Source organism: Alosa pseudoharengus, unplaced genomic scaffold (assembly GCF_046254945.1).
Source record: "Alosa pseudoharengus isolate Yale_2024_CS ecotype anadromous, Long Island Sound unplaced genomic scaffold, YU_APseudo_1.1 YU_APseudo_1.1_scf_1, whole genome shotgun sequence".
Taxonomy (NCBI): domain Eukaryota; kingdom Metazoa; phylum Chordata; class Actinopteri; order Clupeiformes; family Clupeidae; genus Alosa; species Alosa pseudoharengus.
In genome coordinates this window covers 9,274,017-9,291,916 of record NW_027468564.1, presented here as the reverse complement: position 1 = coordinate 9,291,916, position 17,900 = coordinate 9,274,017, and the positions used below count along the sequence as shown (strand labels likewise).

Below are 17,900 nucleotides of genomic sequence, written 5' to 3'. Positions count from 1 at the left end.
TTAAAAGTATACAATATAAAAACACAACTAAGCAATAAGGACAGTAGAAGATAAAGAATATACTAAAATACAAATTATACTAAATAACACTTAATCTAAATCAATTCTAAAATCAGTATCCACATAGTGGGTGATTAATCAAGAGGCACTTGCAATGACTGAGGCAGGGAGTGAGCCTGTGATCTCTGTGCATAGTAGGGTAAGGTGCTCTGTGTGAATGAGTGTCATGGTGATGGTGCAAATGAGTAAGTCCAACAGTGCAACAGTGCAAGAATAAAGTCTAGAGACCAGCATAAAATAAATATGGACATATCAGAGAGTAGGCAATGTGGCATGGAGGGAGGGGTTATGCATATGTGCTAATATAGCATGCAAACAGTGAGGCAGTAAGACAGTGGTAAAAAGTGGCTAGTGGACAGACAGTACCCAAACATGGAGAGGGTGGAGAGGTAGACAGACTATGCGGAGAAGTCTATCTCTCCTCTTCCCTTAAGTGAAGCATTGAACATTGGAGCAGCCGTGGCCTACTGGTTCGGACCTGTAACCGGAGGGTTGCCGGTTCGAACCCCGACCAGTAGGCCACGGCTGAAGTGCCCTTGAGCAAGGCACCTAACCCCTCACTGCTCCGTGAGCTCCACTGTTGATGCAGGCAGCTCACTGCGCCGGGATTAGTGTGTGCTTCACTTCACTGTGTGTACACTGTGTGCTGTGTGTGTTCGGATAATTCATGGATTGGGATAAATACAGAGACCAAATTTCCCTCACGGGATCAAACGAGTATATATACTTATACTGTACTATACTGGACAGTTCAATGGCCCTGGGGACAAATGACTTCTTCAGTCTGTCTGTTGTGCAAGGCAGTATACTACTAACACGAATACTATACAAGTGGGTTCCCCTTGGCAACAAAGCCGGCCTGAGCTGTCCAATGGCCTTGGGTGCCTCACCTCATTCACACACAAACCACTCCTGGACCACAGCATGCCTCCCGTGGTCCAGCCCCTTCGGCGTGTTCCCCTGGCTCTGCAGGACGGCGTTACACAGGAGCTCCAACACCTCCAGGCTGATGGCACCATAGAACCCATTGATGCCTCTCTGTGGGTGTCCAACCTCGTCCTCGCCAGGAAGAAGTCAGGTGCTGAGAGTCTGCGTCGACCTCAACAAGGCAGTGGTGCCTGACAAGTACCCTCTCCCGACGACAGAACTCACAACCCACTTTTATGGCTCCCGGGTCTTTTATATGTTGGACTTACATCAGGGCTACCTACAAATCCCTCTGCACCCAGAGAGTCGGAACCTGACGGCTTTTATCACCCATTTCTGGCCTGTACCGCTATACGAGGATGCCTTTTGGGCTCAGTTTTCAGAAGATCATGTCCACAATCTTTGCCGGCTGCCCCGGTACCATGACCTATTTGGACGACATTGTGGTACACGGGCCAGATGTTGACACACACAACACCCGCCTGGAACGGGCACAACAATTTGACACTGAAAGGCCGTAGGTGTGCGCTGTTTGTTTTGTTTCCGGATATAAACGGCTGAGTTGATGCATTGAAAGTTGAGACGTCGTAGTCGTTATTTTAGCAACACAACACTTATGTATGTTTATGTATATTATGTCCAATAATTATGAGCGACGACAGTCATACTCTTCTGACTGAAAGGCAAATTGCTTAAAATAAATGAAAACATTGATATATGATTATTATGTATTTTCTTCAGCTATAAATAAAAAAATGAAAATTATTTGTTGTAGATTTCCAACAGCAGCTGATTAACAACTAGGCCTAATTAACATAATACAACACAACACAGGGTATCACAGCAACATGTAAATCCTGTAGGGTGCCTTAGATAGTGCACTGCCAATATATTGCACAACAGAGAAATCTAACTGTCTACCTTCTCAGGCGACTTTGTTGTAAACAAAATCAACTGAAGTGTGCCCAGGTGATGTGAATGACCGTTGCTTATTGCATGTGTCCTACTTCTTCTTTGTGAGAAGAGGTTGTCTACATCTAATCTAAACGTCTACCTACTCAAGCCAGGGCTGCCAACTTTTCAAAAAACCTTGGAGTGAGATTTGGTGGGGCCAACCAAAATTTTGCTGCGTAAATTTTTGTTTGGCTCATTCAGCATTATACCGTACTGTAAAAAAAACGTACATCAGTGGTTCTCAGGTGTAGGGACCAGGCATGGACGGATTATGAGCTTTCGGGCCCCTGGGCCCAGATGTATTAAGGGCTCCCCACTAATTGTCGCATATGTGGAAGGGGGGTTTGGGCAATACTAAATTCAATCAGATTCATAGCCTACATCCTGATGTGTTGATATTGAGGCAATGATTCCATGCAAAGGCTTGGGCTTCAGGCCCCCCTGACACCTTGGGCCCCTGGGTGCAGTAATCCATCCCTGGGACCAGGGTCCCAGAGTTATATAACATTGGTATCAAAGGGATCTAGCCTACTACTATGACCATGGGCGTCGGAGGCATTGTGAAAGTGGGTTGGATATTTCAGCGGGGGGTATGGGGGTCCTCCCCCAGAAATTCTGGTACATTTTAACAGGTTATTTAGATACTTCTATATAACAAAATAAAGCCAGCCTACGAAATTAATAAAAAGTAAATCATGCATAATTTAAAAATAACTCAATAGGCTACTTGGCTACGCAATAAGGTTTCCATTACAGCACCGCGGACGTTCAATGAACGCATGAAAGCGGATGGTTTGTTTGAAATCCCGACACTCTTTCAACTACATGGAACGTAATAGTGATCATCAAATACCTCCCCAGATTTCAGTGCCCATCAGTCCCAACATTTAACAATATAATCAAACAGTCCAAAAGTAAATTAAATATCAAACTAAACCGAAAATGTCATGCTTTTGAAGGCCTACCAGTATGCCGCTCCAAGAAACGCATGTCTCAAAATAAAACTCGCATAAGAAATAAAGGGCTGTCTCGAATACAATCCTGCCCCTAAAGGCCTGTACTTTGTCTTAAGACCCCGGCCATAATTTGAGGATTTACTGTATCTAAGTAGACAAACTGGCTTCAGATATCCAACAGAGTGAATAGAGATTGTGTAGTCTTAGCTGTGGTTAGTGACGTGATGCTGTTAATGGGGAGTTTTACATAGCCTAGTGTAAACCTATAGGTTATTATTTATTTGGCGTACCTATAAGGCTTTTTACCTTATCAAAAGTGAGGGGGACGACTGATCTCTTCAACACTGCGGGGGATTTGGCGCTTGTCACTGTGTGTGTGACCGAAGCGGAATGGGAGAATGCGTGTAACAAAAAACAAAAAAAAAAGTTTATGAGCGATTTACGCGCAAATAGGAGAATCCAATGAAAATGACAATGAAGCACTAAACAGATGCTGAAAACAGCACTGGTATTTCGCACGGCAAAAGTGTGTGTGTGTGTGGGGGGGGGGGGGGGTCCAAACTAACAATTTTAAAAAGTGGGTGGGTGTTTTGTAAGAATTTAAGAAATGTTTGTATGTTTTAACTTTAAAATGCATCAATCAGGTGCACTTTCAAAATAAATTCAGAGGTCAGACTTGCTTATTTTTATAGAAATATTTGTGCTGTACCCTAAGCTATTTTGCACTTCAGAATTATAACCATGCACACACAGGTGGAATAGTTATAGTGATATTGTAATAAGTTCACAACCACAAAAACATATGCTACATTTCACAGTTCAGAAATGTTCAAAAATGTGTGTACATTTCAGCACTCCATGAAATTATGCAGAAGTGGTCACCTGTGTTATTCAGCTAGTTTATTTAAGATAATATATTGGTCATTGTAATGGCCATAGCCTATAGCCTACATGCTATTCCTTTTTCAGGATGTACCCATATCTGCATGATGTGAATGTTTGCATATGGCTTATGTCAGGCTTTATATCAATATTTGTGTCTCGTTATTTGATTTTCTTCATATTTTTGTATTAATGTCACTAGGAAGCATGCCAATATAAATATATTCATTTATCTGTAATGGGATTGGCTGGAACCTGACAATATAAGAACCATGATAGTGGGATAATCTATGGCTGAGCAATTTACAAAAATGCATGTAGGCCTACTGACAAGTAGTTTACATTAGAATACATTATAATTTCGCCCCAATGAGGCTATGTAGAAATGTGTTGCAATTTCAAAACCGGATTACTCAGGAACCACTTATTGCACAGAGGCATGCTTTATATCCTCGTATTCGGTAGGTTTGCTGTTTATTGTGAAATAGGGTTTTCCACGTGTTGTGTGAAGGGTTAGTGAAATATTAAACCGAGAGTAATGGGTAAATGCAAATATGATTAGCCTAAATTGCACGTCGGTTCAATGTTAATTCTCTCGCGAAGCATTTATCACAGCAACTTGGCGCTAATATCATTGGAAAGCTTAGATTTCGCACGTTCACATGATGTGTGATATCATATGTATAGGTTTAGTTTAGTTGAACCTCATCTGCCAGGTATTTGACCTACCAGGTTGACACAGCGTGAAAAATACTCAATAATACTCAATACCTGAAGCCGGGGAAATGCGGGGGGGATGCGCCTGGGATGGCTTCTGAAGTAGCATCGCAAATGAGAGAACATTTTGAAAATTCCAGACAGGGGGTGCTCTTGAACCCTCTCACCGTCTCTGAAAGCATAACCGTGGCTCAACAGGTAGATCTATAGATAGGCTAAACTCATTTTTCAGGCATCTGACCGACCGGGTTGACACTTCAGCGTGAGAAATCGGGGGTGTGGCGTGTGAGCGTGTGAAACTAATCAAATGCGTGTGTCTCACGGCCAATGCGTGAGAGTTGGCACCTATGAATTTAGTGCCCCATCAATATGTAATATTGTAACTCTCCACTATAAGTGAGGGTAGCTGTGGTGTATAAAAACACTGAGAGGAGGAGAGGGAGAACAGGAGTGTTTCTGGACTGGCCAGCCAGCACTCTGTCCTTCTACAGCGTCTCCTTGGATCCACTCACCCACCTGCACACGTTCACCTCCACATTCTTTGAGCCCCTCTATGTAGGATTGTATGTAGATGTAGATGTAGATTTCTATGTAGAAATTTCCCTCACAGGATCAAAAGACTATATACTTACTTAGGATGTGAGCTTGGCTATTCAGACTGTCCCTGTGTTAATTTCTACTTCAATTCAATTAGTGGATTATACATCTGCATAACTAATATTGGATCAAATGACATGAACATTCAATTTCTATGGATTCTTGTGAACTAGCATATTGCTAAGGATATATTCACTGCAGGTAGGGAAGCACCAAAGGCGGATGGGGGGGGGGGGGGGGCAAAGATTGTCATGTATTAATTTCCAAACTTTCCAAACAAGAGTCCAAACTTTCAAATGATGTATAACTATGCTACATAACAATCTGATGTATAAGAATGATTTTAAATGTTGGGGGGAGGTGTGTGTGTGTGTGTGGAAGGGGGGGTAAATGACCCGGTGTTGGAACATGTGCTACATAACAGGCTAGAAGAGACATAAATGAATGAGGAGGAAAGAGTTAAACATTCATGACAACATAAGTTGCTTTGTTCTTGATGGTATGAACACAATTTAACCTCCTGAGACAGAACAAGTCCAGCCAGTTCTCTACAGGGAGCGTCTGAGACTCAAGGAAATGACAAGCGAATAAAACTCAAAACTGTAAGTTCCTTCATTTACTAAATATGAATTGTTTGCAATGATCATTACCTTTCTCTTGAGGTTTAGAGGTGACTGCGCATAACGTGTGAATGTAATGTTATGGAGTCCTATTTGTGGCCCTATTACTAGAAGTTTAAGGTAAGAGCAGAATGGCAATCTCAGTGTCCATACATCTCCAACTGTTGATCCTGAGTACTTTAACAAAATAGTGGTTTGTTCTATTAAAATGTCTCAGAAAGAACTCAGTGAGTTCAACTTTACCACCTATTGTTTTAAATTATATTGGCCTGGAAGATGCTGCCTGTTAAGTAGTTTTGATAGTTACCGATAATTATCGGTATTTAAATCAATGGGACAAGATTACATTTTCACCTGGGAGGTTGTATTCACCTGGGAGGTTGGATCAAGACTACATTTTCACCTGGGAGGTTGGATCCAGTTTGATTTTTGTTTATTTGCATATTTCCATGGTGTGTGTGATGTAATTTGTCAGTCATTTGTGTGAGGAAAGAGTTAAACATTTATGAGAGATATTTTGCTCTTGATAGTATCAACACACCTGACTGAACAAGTCCATCCAGTTCTCAACAGAACTATGAGTTCCTCCCCCTCATATGAGTTGTTGACGATGTTCAGTGTATTTCTCTTGAAGTCTGTTTGTAATTAAGAGTTCTATTTGTGGCCCTTTCAGCAGTTTGTAACAAGAGGAGACTGGCATAATGGGACTACACTTTCACTTGGGTGGTTCTAGTCACACTGTAAACCCAAATTAGTTGACATTACTAGAACATTGTGGGGAAACTGAATGCCTTAAACCATTCTAGACTTTACATAACATAAAACTAAATAGGTTAATTTGTGTCAACAAAGACCCTTATGTGGATGCTGTAGACAAATTAAGCTTACATTAGTAGTCTTTACTCAAAATGAAATCTTTAGTTAAATTATCTGTTTCAGGAGTCCCAGTTGTATAAAATAACTATTATAGGTTAAGGATAAAAGAGATTAATGCAAATAAATTGTTTTATTAAAAGTTGAAGGGAAGGAATTTATCACACGTAGGGAAGCTTTTTATTATTGATAAAACATGAACAAGCAGCATTCAAACTCATAAATATTCCACATGCACTGTATCTCAAAGATGAAGAACCTATAAAAAACATGAGAAAAACAAACTTTTAGCTCATAAACATTGACTCTGTTGAAAAGCAAAGTTTGCTAAATCACTGAATGCAACACATGGGTAATGATTGTGCATCTTTGGTCTTTTATCGAGAGCACATAGTTTGTAGTCTAAGGTAAGAAACCCACTATTTAATGTGTTATATTGTCATTCACTTTGTGTTTTCGGTATGTGGAATATTTGAAATAAACAAATTAGAATTTTGTTGCATTACCTTGTTGTCGTTGTATGTGTGCTTGCTTGCTAACATTAAGTATAAGCCTAGGCTACTGAATAAATCATATTTCTTAATTAAACTCCATTGTAACATATAATGTAGATAATCATAATGAATGTTAATGAAATGGCCAGATAATGAAATCAAGCACAAAATTGTCGTGCATAACTGGCTAATACGGGCACTAGCCTGTGACCAGCAAGGGCATATATAATAGGTTTGCAATATGGGCCATAGGCCTTGTCCATACCAATACTTGGCAAAGTCATTAATATTATTTGTTTTGTTTAGTGAAGTCGTGCATTCCGATGCGACCTCATAAAGTGTAGCCTACATCTCCAGTACAACCAGTTTAGATATGCTGTCATTTGATTGGCTGAAACCTGGAAGTGTCAAAACATAAGCATAGGTCTGTTGTCGCGTTAGTAGCAGACACATAGGAGACCTGCAGGTGTGTGGACAATGATCTGTCTGCCAGTAGGATTAGTAGATTCAGATTAGTATTCCCTTTGTCCTTTAGCGTACACATTTCCCCTCTTTTTAGTGGATCAGCTAGGCCTATACACCAAAACATAGAAGAGATGGTTGTAGTAAAAACTATCTGGATGAGTATGTGTATTGTGATGTGTATGTTAGGGACCTTTAGGGTCTTTTAAAGGTCAACCCTGGAGCAGCCAGAGGGGCTTATATGGTTTTAGGGTCCCTACCCTTGAACTCTGACCCCATGGGCCTGGCCTGGGATGACCGGGCGCTTAATCCAGAGCCAAATGTCATAAAGCAAACTAGACTACAGTGGCCAAAGACCTTAATCTGTACTGAGGAATTTACTTTAGCCTATAGGCCTACACCTTAACATTTCTATTCAAGACATTTGTTGTTCTTCTTGTAAAAATACTACAGTACTGATTCTTGTTCAGTTACAGCTGCATGTTTGTTGTGCTTCTTTCACCATCTTCTGTTTGTTCTGTTTCTTCTTCTTGTCAGAATACTGAAAACAAAGATGGTGGTTCATGTTTAGCTACATCTATAATCTATAGTATGCAGTGACACATGAAACAAGACGTAAAGCTGCTTATGTCTCATGTACATTCCCAGAGAGACTCTCCCACTGCTGCTAGGATGAGTGTCTCTCAGGAGAGAGAGGAGGCTGCAGGTCACAGTGAGACACTCAGACCAGAGTCTGCAGCACACAGCTGTGTGCAACCAAGCAGCAAACCAACACACTCTGATGGAGGGTAAGTGAATCCACAGATACAGTGCACATCATACCTGTCCCCACACACTCTGATGGAGGGTAAGTGAATTGACAGATACAGTACGCATCATACCTGTCCCCACACACTCTGATGGAGGGTAAGTGAATCGACAGATACAGTACACATCATACCTGTCCCCACACACTCTGATGGAGGGTAAGTGAATCGACAGATACAGTACACATCATACCTGTCCCCACATACTCTGATGGAGGGTAAGTGAATCGACAGATACAGTACACATGGTCCCCTTGAATCTATCAGCAAGGAAAATGAGTTTTGTGCTTCTAATTCACGTTTTTCATATCACTCTGCAAATAATGGAACTTCATTCAAAAGTGAAAGCTGTGTTCTAAAGAATGTTTGATTCAAGTTCAGTGTGTGTTGTGAACTATTTGTTTATCATCAAAATCAACAATGAAACAGTAACAAATATATGTAGGCTAGGCTAAAGAGTCATGTCGTGGGGAGTTTATTTTTTCCGTTTTGGCAAGTAGCCGTGTAATAAGCGGGATAATATATACAACGCCGGTCATTATTGGGAAATAGGTCCCTTCAGGGTGGAACAAGTCCGGTTTCGCCCTGTCGGGACCTATTTCCAGATAATGACCGGCGTTTTATACATTATCCCTTACATACCATCTGTAGGCACCATCTGTAGGTACCATCTATAGGGAAATAGCCTGGACGTGAGAGTATTCTCATTATGGACTCATTTGGCTAATCACTGGGAATTTATCTGCTTGCAGTAACACTTGTGCGTCTGTCTGTGCAGCTTTTGTAGTTGTGTGTTGGTCTGTGTGTCTGTGTGATTTTCACTTTAATGTTTGTTCTGACTGAAAATGACACTGCCACATGCCAAAAGGTTGTATGACAATGTGGTAGAAACATGGAATCAAAAAAAGAAGCATTTTTTTCATCTTTTTTAATATTTTTATGAAAAATGGCGTGTCCAAAATTATTCATACCCTTTTTAAATAATCAATGGACACATCTTTATTTGCATTCACAGCTCTCAAAATGGTTCTTATAATACCTACCAAGCCTCTCCATGTCTCCACAATGATTCTACACTGCACCTTTTCAACAGCAATCTGGGTTTTCAGTCAAGAACAATTCCATGTTTCTAGCACATTGTCTTACAACCGTTTGGCATGTGGCAGGGTCATTTTCAGTCAGAACAATCATATTGGTAAAGAGAAAATCAACATTAAATCAATATTTGCCAGGGGTATGAATAATTCCGTTCTAAACTGTGTGTATTGCTGATGTAATATTACTGTAAGTGTCAAGAAACTGACACATCACTCCACAGAGGAATGAGTTTATCAACACTCTAAAATATTTCCCTGTTAAATAAATAACTGGCAGTAGGGTTGCCATTATTTTCCTGTTATTTTGACAGCGCATTACTGTGAAGTGGCAAACTCCATACACTGCCAAGGTTATAGCAGGATGCCTACGCCACTGTGAACATGTGTAAATTAACGGCACTACACCACTGTGAACCTGTGTAAATTAACGACACTACACCACTGTGGACCTGTGTAAATTAACGGCACTACACCACTGTGAGCCTGTGTAAATTAACGACACTACACCACTGTGAACCTGTGTAAATTAACGGCACTATACACCACTGTGAACCTGTGTAAATTAACGTGCAGCTCAGGTTTTTGTCTCTCCATATAACCAGCTCACAGACTCACAGACCTCCATCTCCAGTGCCCAGCTGTGTGTCTATGAAGAGTGACCAGTCCATGGGCCGTATGCCCGAATTCAGCAGTGAACCAGTTACATCAGGTCTAAAGTGAGTAGTCATCAGACATGTCAGTCATAAGAAATTATACTCTCTCTCTCTCTCACACTCACACACACACACACACACACACACACAGGAAATTGGATGGATGAGATGGAAAACACTAACCTCTCCTAAATGGTGGACACCATGTAGAGATGTATGTGTTATAGAAAACAATGGGATATGCTAGGAGGAATACACTGTATTGCGTGTGTGTGTGTGTGTGTGTGTGTGTGTGTGTGAGAGAGAGAGAGAGAGAGAGATTAATTCTAAAATGGAGCATGTATTTTTGTAATATTACTGTAAATGTGAACAAATCACTCCGCAGAGGAATGAGTTGAGGTTAATCTGTTTCCTGTGTCTCTTTATGTAACCAGCCCACAGACTCACAGACCTCCATCTCCAGTGCCCAGCTGTGTGTCCATGAAGAGTGATCAGTCCATGGGCCGTATGCCCGAATTCAGCAGTGGACCAGTTCCATCAGGTCTAATGTGAGTAGTCATCAGTCTGTCATGTCAGTCATATAAAATATATTAAAATTATTAAATAAATATTAGTATAGTTATATCATGTAATCATGCACAAACTGAAAGAATTGACTTGACTTTAAGCACATCATTAACACCATCTCTGAGGAAAGGTGAGATTTTGATACAGTAAGAGTGAATACATTGATTTCAAATTGCTTTTCATTTATTTGGCAAACAAGTAGAATGTGTTATTGCCATCTACAGGAACTTCTGTGCCTTTGTAGCATACTAAGATTGACTGAAATACTACGGAATATTTTATTTCTACACATAGCTTAGCCTACCCGAGCTATGCAAAATTGCTTCTAGGCTAGCTCATAAAATTGACAAGCCTTGTAAATGCGCACTTTTTCTACCGTCTCTGCCGAATTTGAACGCTCCTCTAGTTTCTCTCAACAGGGCTATTTGCTCACTGAAACTGAACGTTAGATCTTCCATGTGAGGAGGACCCACCACACACTGTAATATTTTATTTTCGAGGGTTTTTGAGATCTAGGGTTTTTACCTTTCAGTAAAAGCAGTTATTATTAGCCTACTGCACGTCTCCCCAGCACATATGAGAGTTCGTCAGAGCCGTGCCACTGGAGGAGGGGCCGCTCACATAGTCTCCTACTCCCCAAATATAGACTTGTTTGCGATTTCCAAACCGTTTTTGTGAGGGCTACTTTGCTAATATTTGGGAAACAGCAAGTAAGGGCCTGCGACCGCACAGCCTACTGTAAGCTGCTAAAGTGCCGCGAGTGCGCAGCAAATGAACTTCAGAAACAATACATTTCAGCTCATGATATTCAGACAGGCCCATCCTCCCGAAGCTGCTGATTAGACACTCCGGGCCTGTACTAACATAATTACGTGTTGCACAACGCTTGCACACAATCGCAGTTCTATCTACCGTTTTCTAAATCCAAAATGTTTGCACACACCAGACTTATGCGACGCTGGTGCATCCTCCAACTCCGGGCTGTCTACGTTATCGCTCTCACTTGCCATTTCTGCACGCGCAGCACTCCACACCTTTCACGCAAAAGGGGGGACAACTGTCTGGGGTCACATATGGGCATGAGGAAACATTACACATGCCATAAACCATCAAAACCGTGCGGTCCACACATGCTCCCAACCGAGACAAGCGAACCGTTCAGAGTTTTTTTCATGAACCGTGCCACCCCTATAGTCTGTAGACATGTCAGTCACATGAAATTCTACACTCTCACTCACTCACACACACACACACAAACAGGAAATTGGATGGATGAGATGGAAAACACTAACCTCTCCTAAATGATGGACACCATGTAGAAATGTATATGTTATAGAAAACAATGGGATATGCTAGTAGGAATACACTTTAGTGTGTGTGTGAGAGAGAGAGAGAGAGAGAGAGAGAGGACAAGGAGAGAAGTCCTCCGTTCCCCTGCCCCCACATAGCAGCAGAGAAGAGCAAAAAAGAGCCCCCGAGCTGAGAAGCAACTCCTCTTATCATTCACCTGGGCCACCCCCGAATCACAGGGCCTCTGTTATCTGAGAGCAGTGAGTGTGGCCTAAGTAAATCTCATACCTGTTGACTATAGTGTAGTTCTTAGTCTACAACTATGCACAAATACATTACATTCAAGACCAAACACGGATGTATTACATTCACAGCGTACATTTACAGAGGTTTTCAGAAATGACCATCAAGTTTCCACTGTATGGAGGAAAGAGTTGAGACCACAGAAATTGCTCCGGCGCCACGCTGGATTTCCAGCATACCGACGTGTCAACGTCACATTCCCAAGATCTGAGAGGTGCTTTCACTAAACCACACCAGTAGGCCTACTTAAGCCAATCGGTAATAGGGTAGGGGCTGGCTGGCCTTGGGTTTTTGCCAATCAGCAGTCCCTCCACGTGCAAATTTCTTTTGTTTCTTATACACTACGAATGTGTTTCCACACTGGCAGCGAGAAACATAGCCAAAGAGTGCAACATTATGAAGCTAGGGAAGACATCAGACTTGTCGATAAAAGTATAAAGAATAAATGACGTTGGTCTTGGATAGAGGAGGTGGGTCAAGACGAATAGCCCTTTGTAAGCAGGTGTCAAAAACTCCGGCAACCAGGAGAATGTTTCTGCACTTTGTGCGCAAGGAAAATATATGGAACTAGCGGGAAAAAAGTGCTGCCATGGCGCTAGTTAGACCCTAGTCATCAAACAGCCGTCATGTTTGCTGGGGGCAACAGCCACAGCAGATATCCGACCCTCAATGACCGATCGTGTGGCTGATTTGAAAATTCGCTTGTGCTCTGTCATTGCCGAGTTTGATCTGTCGCAGAGCTAGTGAGCGGAGCTAAGCGATGCGAATATCTCGCTCAAGTGGCTGTTTACTCGGCCGCTCCCAGTCAGGTCGCTCTGCTCAATTTTGCTCCCCACTCCACGTAAAAATCATCCCGCTCCAGTGAAATCGATCCACGCTCGCTCCAGTTTAAAACAGGAAGAAATAAATACAAGCCGAATTGTCACCTTAAACAGAAAACTTAAATCCCAAAGAACTAAGAGCAACAGCAATATATTTCACGCATAGAACATTTATTTTAAAATGCAACACCGATAGTGCATCAACGAACAAGCTTATTGCCTAAAAAGGACTAATTGCCTAAAGTATACAGGCTTAGCATCCAAGTTTTACTTTAGCCTTCTACTTGATATGAAGCATATTCAAATTGTTCACGTTTTGCTTTGGTCTCAGTAGCACACTCATGTTTCCGCAAAATGTGTCTTCTTAGAATCCAAAAGGAATCTTTAACAGTGTCACCACATGGTCTACATTGTATCTAGTTGTTTTGTAGGAATAATACAATTGTATGACTTACCAGTGGCGTAGCATAGCTATGCTGGGCCCCGGTGCAAGCATTTTCATTTGAATTCTCCCAACTTACGAAACCGAAACGCCATAGAACAATTAAATAGCCATCAAGGAAAACACAGCAACTCGTACGCAGTGGCGCCTACACAATAACCACACAATTGCTTAATTTAGCCTAACAGTGTGGCGCAACGGTCATATAGCCTTCCACAAAAAGGTCACAGAAAGTGCACCTCACATATGCCTACTCCATAAAAAAGCAGCCTGTAACTCACCCATTAGAAGTTCACTCTACGGGCCTTGTGTTCAGCAAAGTCATTGATGATATGGTTGAAACCCAACTGCCTGGCTCTGCTGTTCTCTATGGAGAGTATGGCCAATCCACTCGATCGTTCTTGTCCCATGCTAGCCTACTCCTTAGGTAGGACTCAACGTCAGATTGCTAGCATCAACGCCAGCAGCAACATTCGAGGTGTTTTAAAAAAAAATATTCAGTTTCATTCATTTGGATTTAGTCTCCTCCTGTTCTCGTCTTTTCTCTTCTGTGTGCCACTTTTATGCTTACTAATTGCTGATTGCATTGCTGATTATTATAACTAAGCTACAACACATCCAGAAGTAGCCTCACAACGTAATGTAATCACGAATGACCGGAAGTAAGATCATTGGGATAAACACATTTTCCCCATTCCCAGAAGTCCTTGTTCCTTTGTAAAAATTGACAATAAATAAAGAAATGTAATAAGTTGCAGGTATTTTTTTTTTATTTCTAACTCATATTGTAGCCTATGTTGTAACATCTGAATGTAAACACAATGCAAAAAATAAGGTCACCATGACTAATAGTTATAGGGTATCTGAGTGGTATGAATAACTGTCAATCCCATTCAAAAGAATAGACTGTAGTGTGAGGAAAAAAATATTGATATCCGAGAACTGCTGACGTGATCCCAGCTTATTCACAATATTGTGCAATGAGCCCGAGTACTGACGGGAGGGGGCCCATATTGGGAGTGTGGCAGTGGGCCCCCCTTCGCGCCTGGGCCCTGGTGCACCGCACCGGTTACACCGTCGGTAGCTACGCCCCTGTGACTTATCAGTTTCCTTTCTAAAATATTTAGCGAACTCCATCCCCAACAACGAACTTTCTATGACCAATATCTTTGAAATTTAACAGTCTTGGTTTTGTTAGGAAGACATGAATTCTGGGTGGATTTGGGCATGCCTCAGACTCGTGGTGTGAGCGGTATCGGAGCGAAATTGGAGTGGAACAGAGCGGCCGCTCCAGCCTCAAAATTAAAAAGCGTTCCGCGCTCCAACAAAATTCCATCCACTCCTCGCTCACTCATGCTCCGCTCTGCTCACTAGCTCTGGATCTGTCATTTACAATCACTCATCAACCCGTCACTTTGTGTCAGAAATTAGCGGAGGATAAACTCGCCCTTACGCATCTGTCTGTCTCGAGGCAGCATGCGGGCTATCTTATTACACACGGCATCTCGCCAGAATTTTAAATAAATCTGTCTGACAAACTTAAGAATAACATGTTTAAAATAAATGGTGCATATTTTGCAGAAAAAATAAATGCCTCCTTGTTCATGCCCTTTATCAACAGCAGAAGACACCTGCACATTGAACATACACCAGGCAGAAAGAGGGAACTAGGTGGGTATACATTTTGGACATTTTGGCTTTTTAGAGAGATCAATACTTTATTCATCCCCATGGACTGACCATGTGATGCATTGACCATATTAAGGGGCTATGGTTGAGTGTGTGCAATGGTGGTAGTGCAAAAGTGGACAGTGCAGGATTGAACAGTGCATTTTAAACTTTGTATTGATTTAATAGTTTTCTGAGAAGTAAAGTAATGTTATCAAACTGAACAATTGTAATTTTCAAATGCTGTCATTTTTAAACAGATGAGGACCTGAGAAGAGTTATTAAGAATCACAAAGCCAGTCTGAAGAGGAGGTCTGAGAACATATCTGAAGGCATCATCAAACCAGGAGCTGAGATACTCCTCAATAACATTTACACAAAGCTCTACATCACAGAGGGAGAGAGTGAAGGGGTGAATAAGGATCATGAGGTTTGGCAGGTAGAGTCAGCATCCAGATCTCAGTCCACAGAAGACACACCAATCAACTGCAATGACATCTTCAAGCCCTTACCTGGACAGGAGAGGCACATCAGAACTGTGATGACCAAAGGTGTTGCTGGCATTGGAAAAACAGTCTCAGTGCAAAAGTTCATTCTTGACTGGACAGACGGGGTAGCCAATCAGGATGTAGATTTTATGTTCCCCCTTTCTTTCCGTGGGCTGAATTTAGTCAGGGATGATCAGTACAGTCTTCACAGGCTCCTGCTGGACTTCCACCCTGAGCTGAAGGAGCTGAATGATGGTGAAGGATACAAAGACTGTCAGGTTGTGTTCATCTTTGATGGTTTGGATGAGAGTCGGTTGACTCTGGATCTGGAACAGAACAGTAAGTTGTCTGATGTAACACAAACATCATCAGTGGATGTTCTGATGACAAGCCTCATTCAGGGAACTCTGCTTCCCTCTGCACTCATCTGGATAACCTCACGACCAGCAGCAGCCAGTCAGATTCCTGCTCAGTACATTGACCAGGTGACAGAAGTACGAGGATTCAATGACCCACAGAAGGAAGAGTACTTCAGGAAGAGAATTGGCGATGAGAGTCAGGCCAACAGAATCATCTCTCACATAAAGGCATCCAGAAGTCTCCATATTATGTGCCACATTCCAGTCTTCTGTTGGATTGCAGCCACTGTACTTAAGCAGATGCTTGGACAGGACAACACCCAAGAAATTCCAAAAACTCTGACTGAGATGTTCATACACTTCTTGCTGATCCAGACAACTCGGAAGGATCAGAAATATCAAGAAAGACAAGAAACAGATAAGAAGAGGCTCTTGAGATCTCAGAAAAAAATACTACTGAAGCTGGCAGAACTGGCTTTCAAGAGTCTAGAGAATGGCAACCTCATGTTTTATGAGGAAGACCTGAAAGAGTGTGGCATTGATGTCAGTGAAGCCTCAGTGTACTCTGGTATGTGCACTGAGATCTTCAAGACAGAATCTGTGGAATCTCAACAAAAGAAAGTCTACTGCTTTGTGCATCTTAGTGTCCAGGAGTTTCTGGCAGCTGTGTTTGTGTTTCACTCGTATTTGGCTAAGAACCTTGAAGCTCTGAAATCCCTCATCAGTGATGAGCAGAGAGATGAACTTCATGATGAACCATCATTTTTATCTTCTCTTAAATCAGCACTAGGATTACAAACTGAAGACAACTTACATGTGTTACTTAAGAGTGCAGTTGATAAGGCTTTGGAGAGCCAGAACGGACACCTGGATCTCTTCCTTCGCTTCCTTATGGGCATTTCTCTGGAGAGCAATCACCGACTTCTGCAAGGTCTACTGAGCCGCACACACAACAGCTCAAATAGCATCAAGGAAACATGTCAGTACATGAAGGAGCTCAACAGAGAAGGTCTCTCTCCTGAACGATGCATCAATCTTTTCCACTGCTTATTTGAAATGAAGGATGATTCCATGCACAAAGAAATTCAGACATACTTGGCATCACCAAAGAACATCAAACAGAAGTTGTCTCCTGCCCACTGTTCAGCACTGGCCCACATGCTTCTGATGTCTGAGGAGGTGCTGGATGAGATTGACCTGAAGAAATACAACACATCAGATGAGGGACGCAAGAGACTGATCCCAGCTGTGAGGTGCTGCAGAAAGGCACGGTGAGTTTCTAATGGAGAGACTGTGCTAACTATAGTGACTAGATATAATGTTAAGTCACTAGTCTACTATTAGCTGTGGTGAACCCAGACTAACCTGTTCTTTGACAGGCGTCAATGGGATCTTTTCCAGGGCCCGTATTCACAAAGAATTTTAAGGCTAAAAGTAGCTCCTAACTGCCGAAACTCCTAAAAATAATGGGTTTGTCACTCATAACTTTAGGACTCCTAATTTTTTTGACTAAGAGTAATTCACAAAGCATTTTAGCCCTAAAAGTAGCACTTAAGACTGGGACAGCTTAAAAGAAGTCGAGAGGACTCCTAACTCTCAAACAATCCTAAGGCGCTTTTTGTGGCATTTCGCGTCACGATGCCGATGTTTTGAAATTAACATGCGGTTCCAGGAGCTGTCAATCGCGAGGGAATAATTGTGCATTGTAATTAAGGGATGCAATAACGCCACCAACAACCAAAACCATTCATTGCATGTAAACTAAATGTAACGTTTATTGTGAATCAAATTGTTTCTCCTCTTTGTTAATGTAGGCCTATGTGTCTTCTTAAAGATTCATTTAAAACCTGTTGCAAAGATACTG

General features: G+C 41.8%; 1 protein-coding gene across 7 annotated transcripts in view; it reads left to right on the top strand.

The window, feature by feature from the left end:
• LOC143136422 (NLR family CARD domain-containing protein 3-like) overlaps window positions 1–17,900 on the top strand; it is a 196,126-nt gene that overhangs the window by 145,605 nt on the left and 32,621 nt on the right. Inside the window, exons 2-6 of one of the 7 annotated variants that reach the window (XM_076297178.1) lie at window positions 8,191–8,330; window positions 10,048–10,161; window positions 10,533–10,646; window positions 15,143–15,192; window positions 15,450–17,311. In XM_076297178.1, coding sequence (XP_076153293.1) covers window positions 8,215–8,330; window positions 10,048–10,161; window positions 10,533–10,646; window positions 15,143–15,192; window positions 15,450–17,311 — 2,256 coding nt within the window. In that variant the 5' untranslated portion in view covers window positions 8,191–8,214. Of the gene's footprint in view, window positions 1–5,578; window positions 5,696–8,190; window positions 8,331–10,047; window positions 10,162–10,532; window positions 10,647–15,142; window positions 15,193–15,449; window positions 17,312–17,900 lie in introns of those variants that run through there. The other 6 variants (XM_076297186.1, XM_076297192.1, XM_076297166.1 and 3 more) reach the window with 6 other exon arrangements.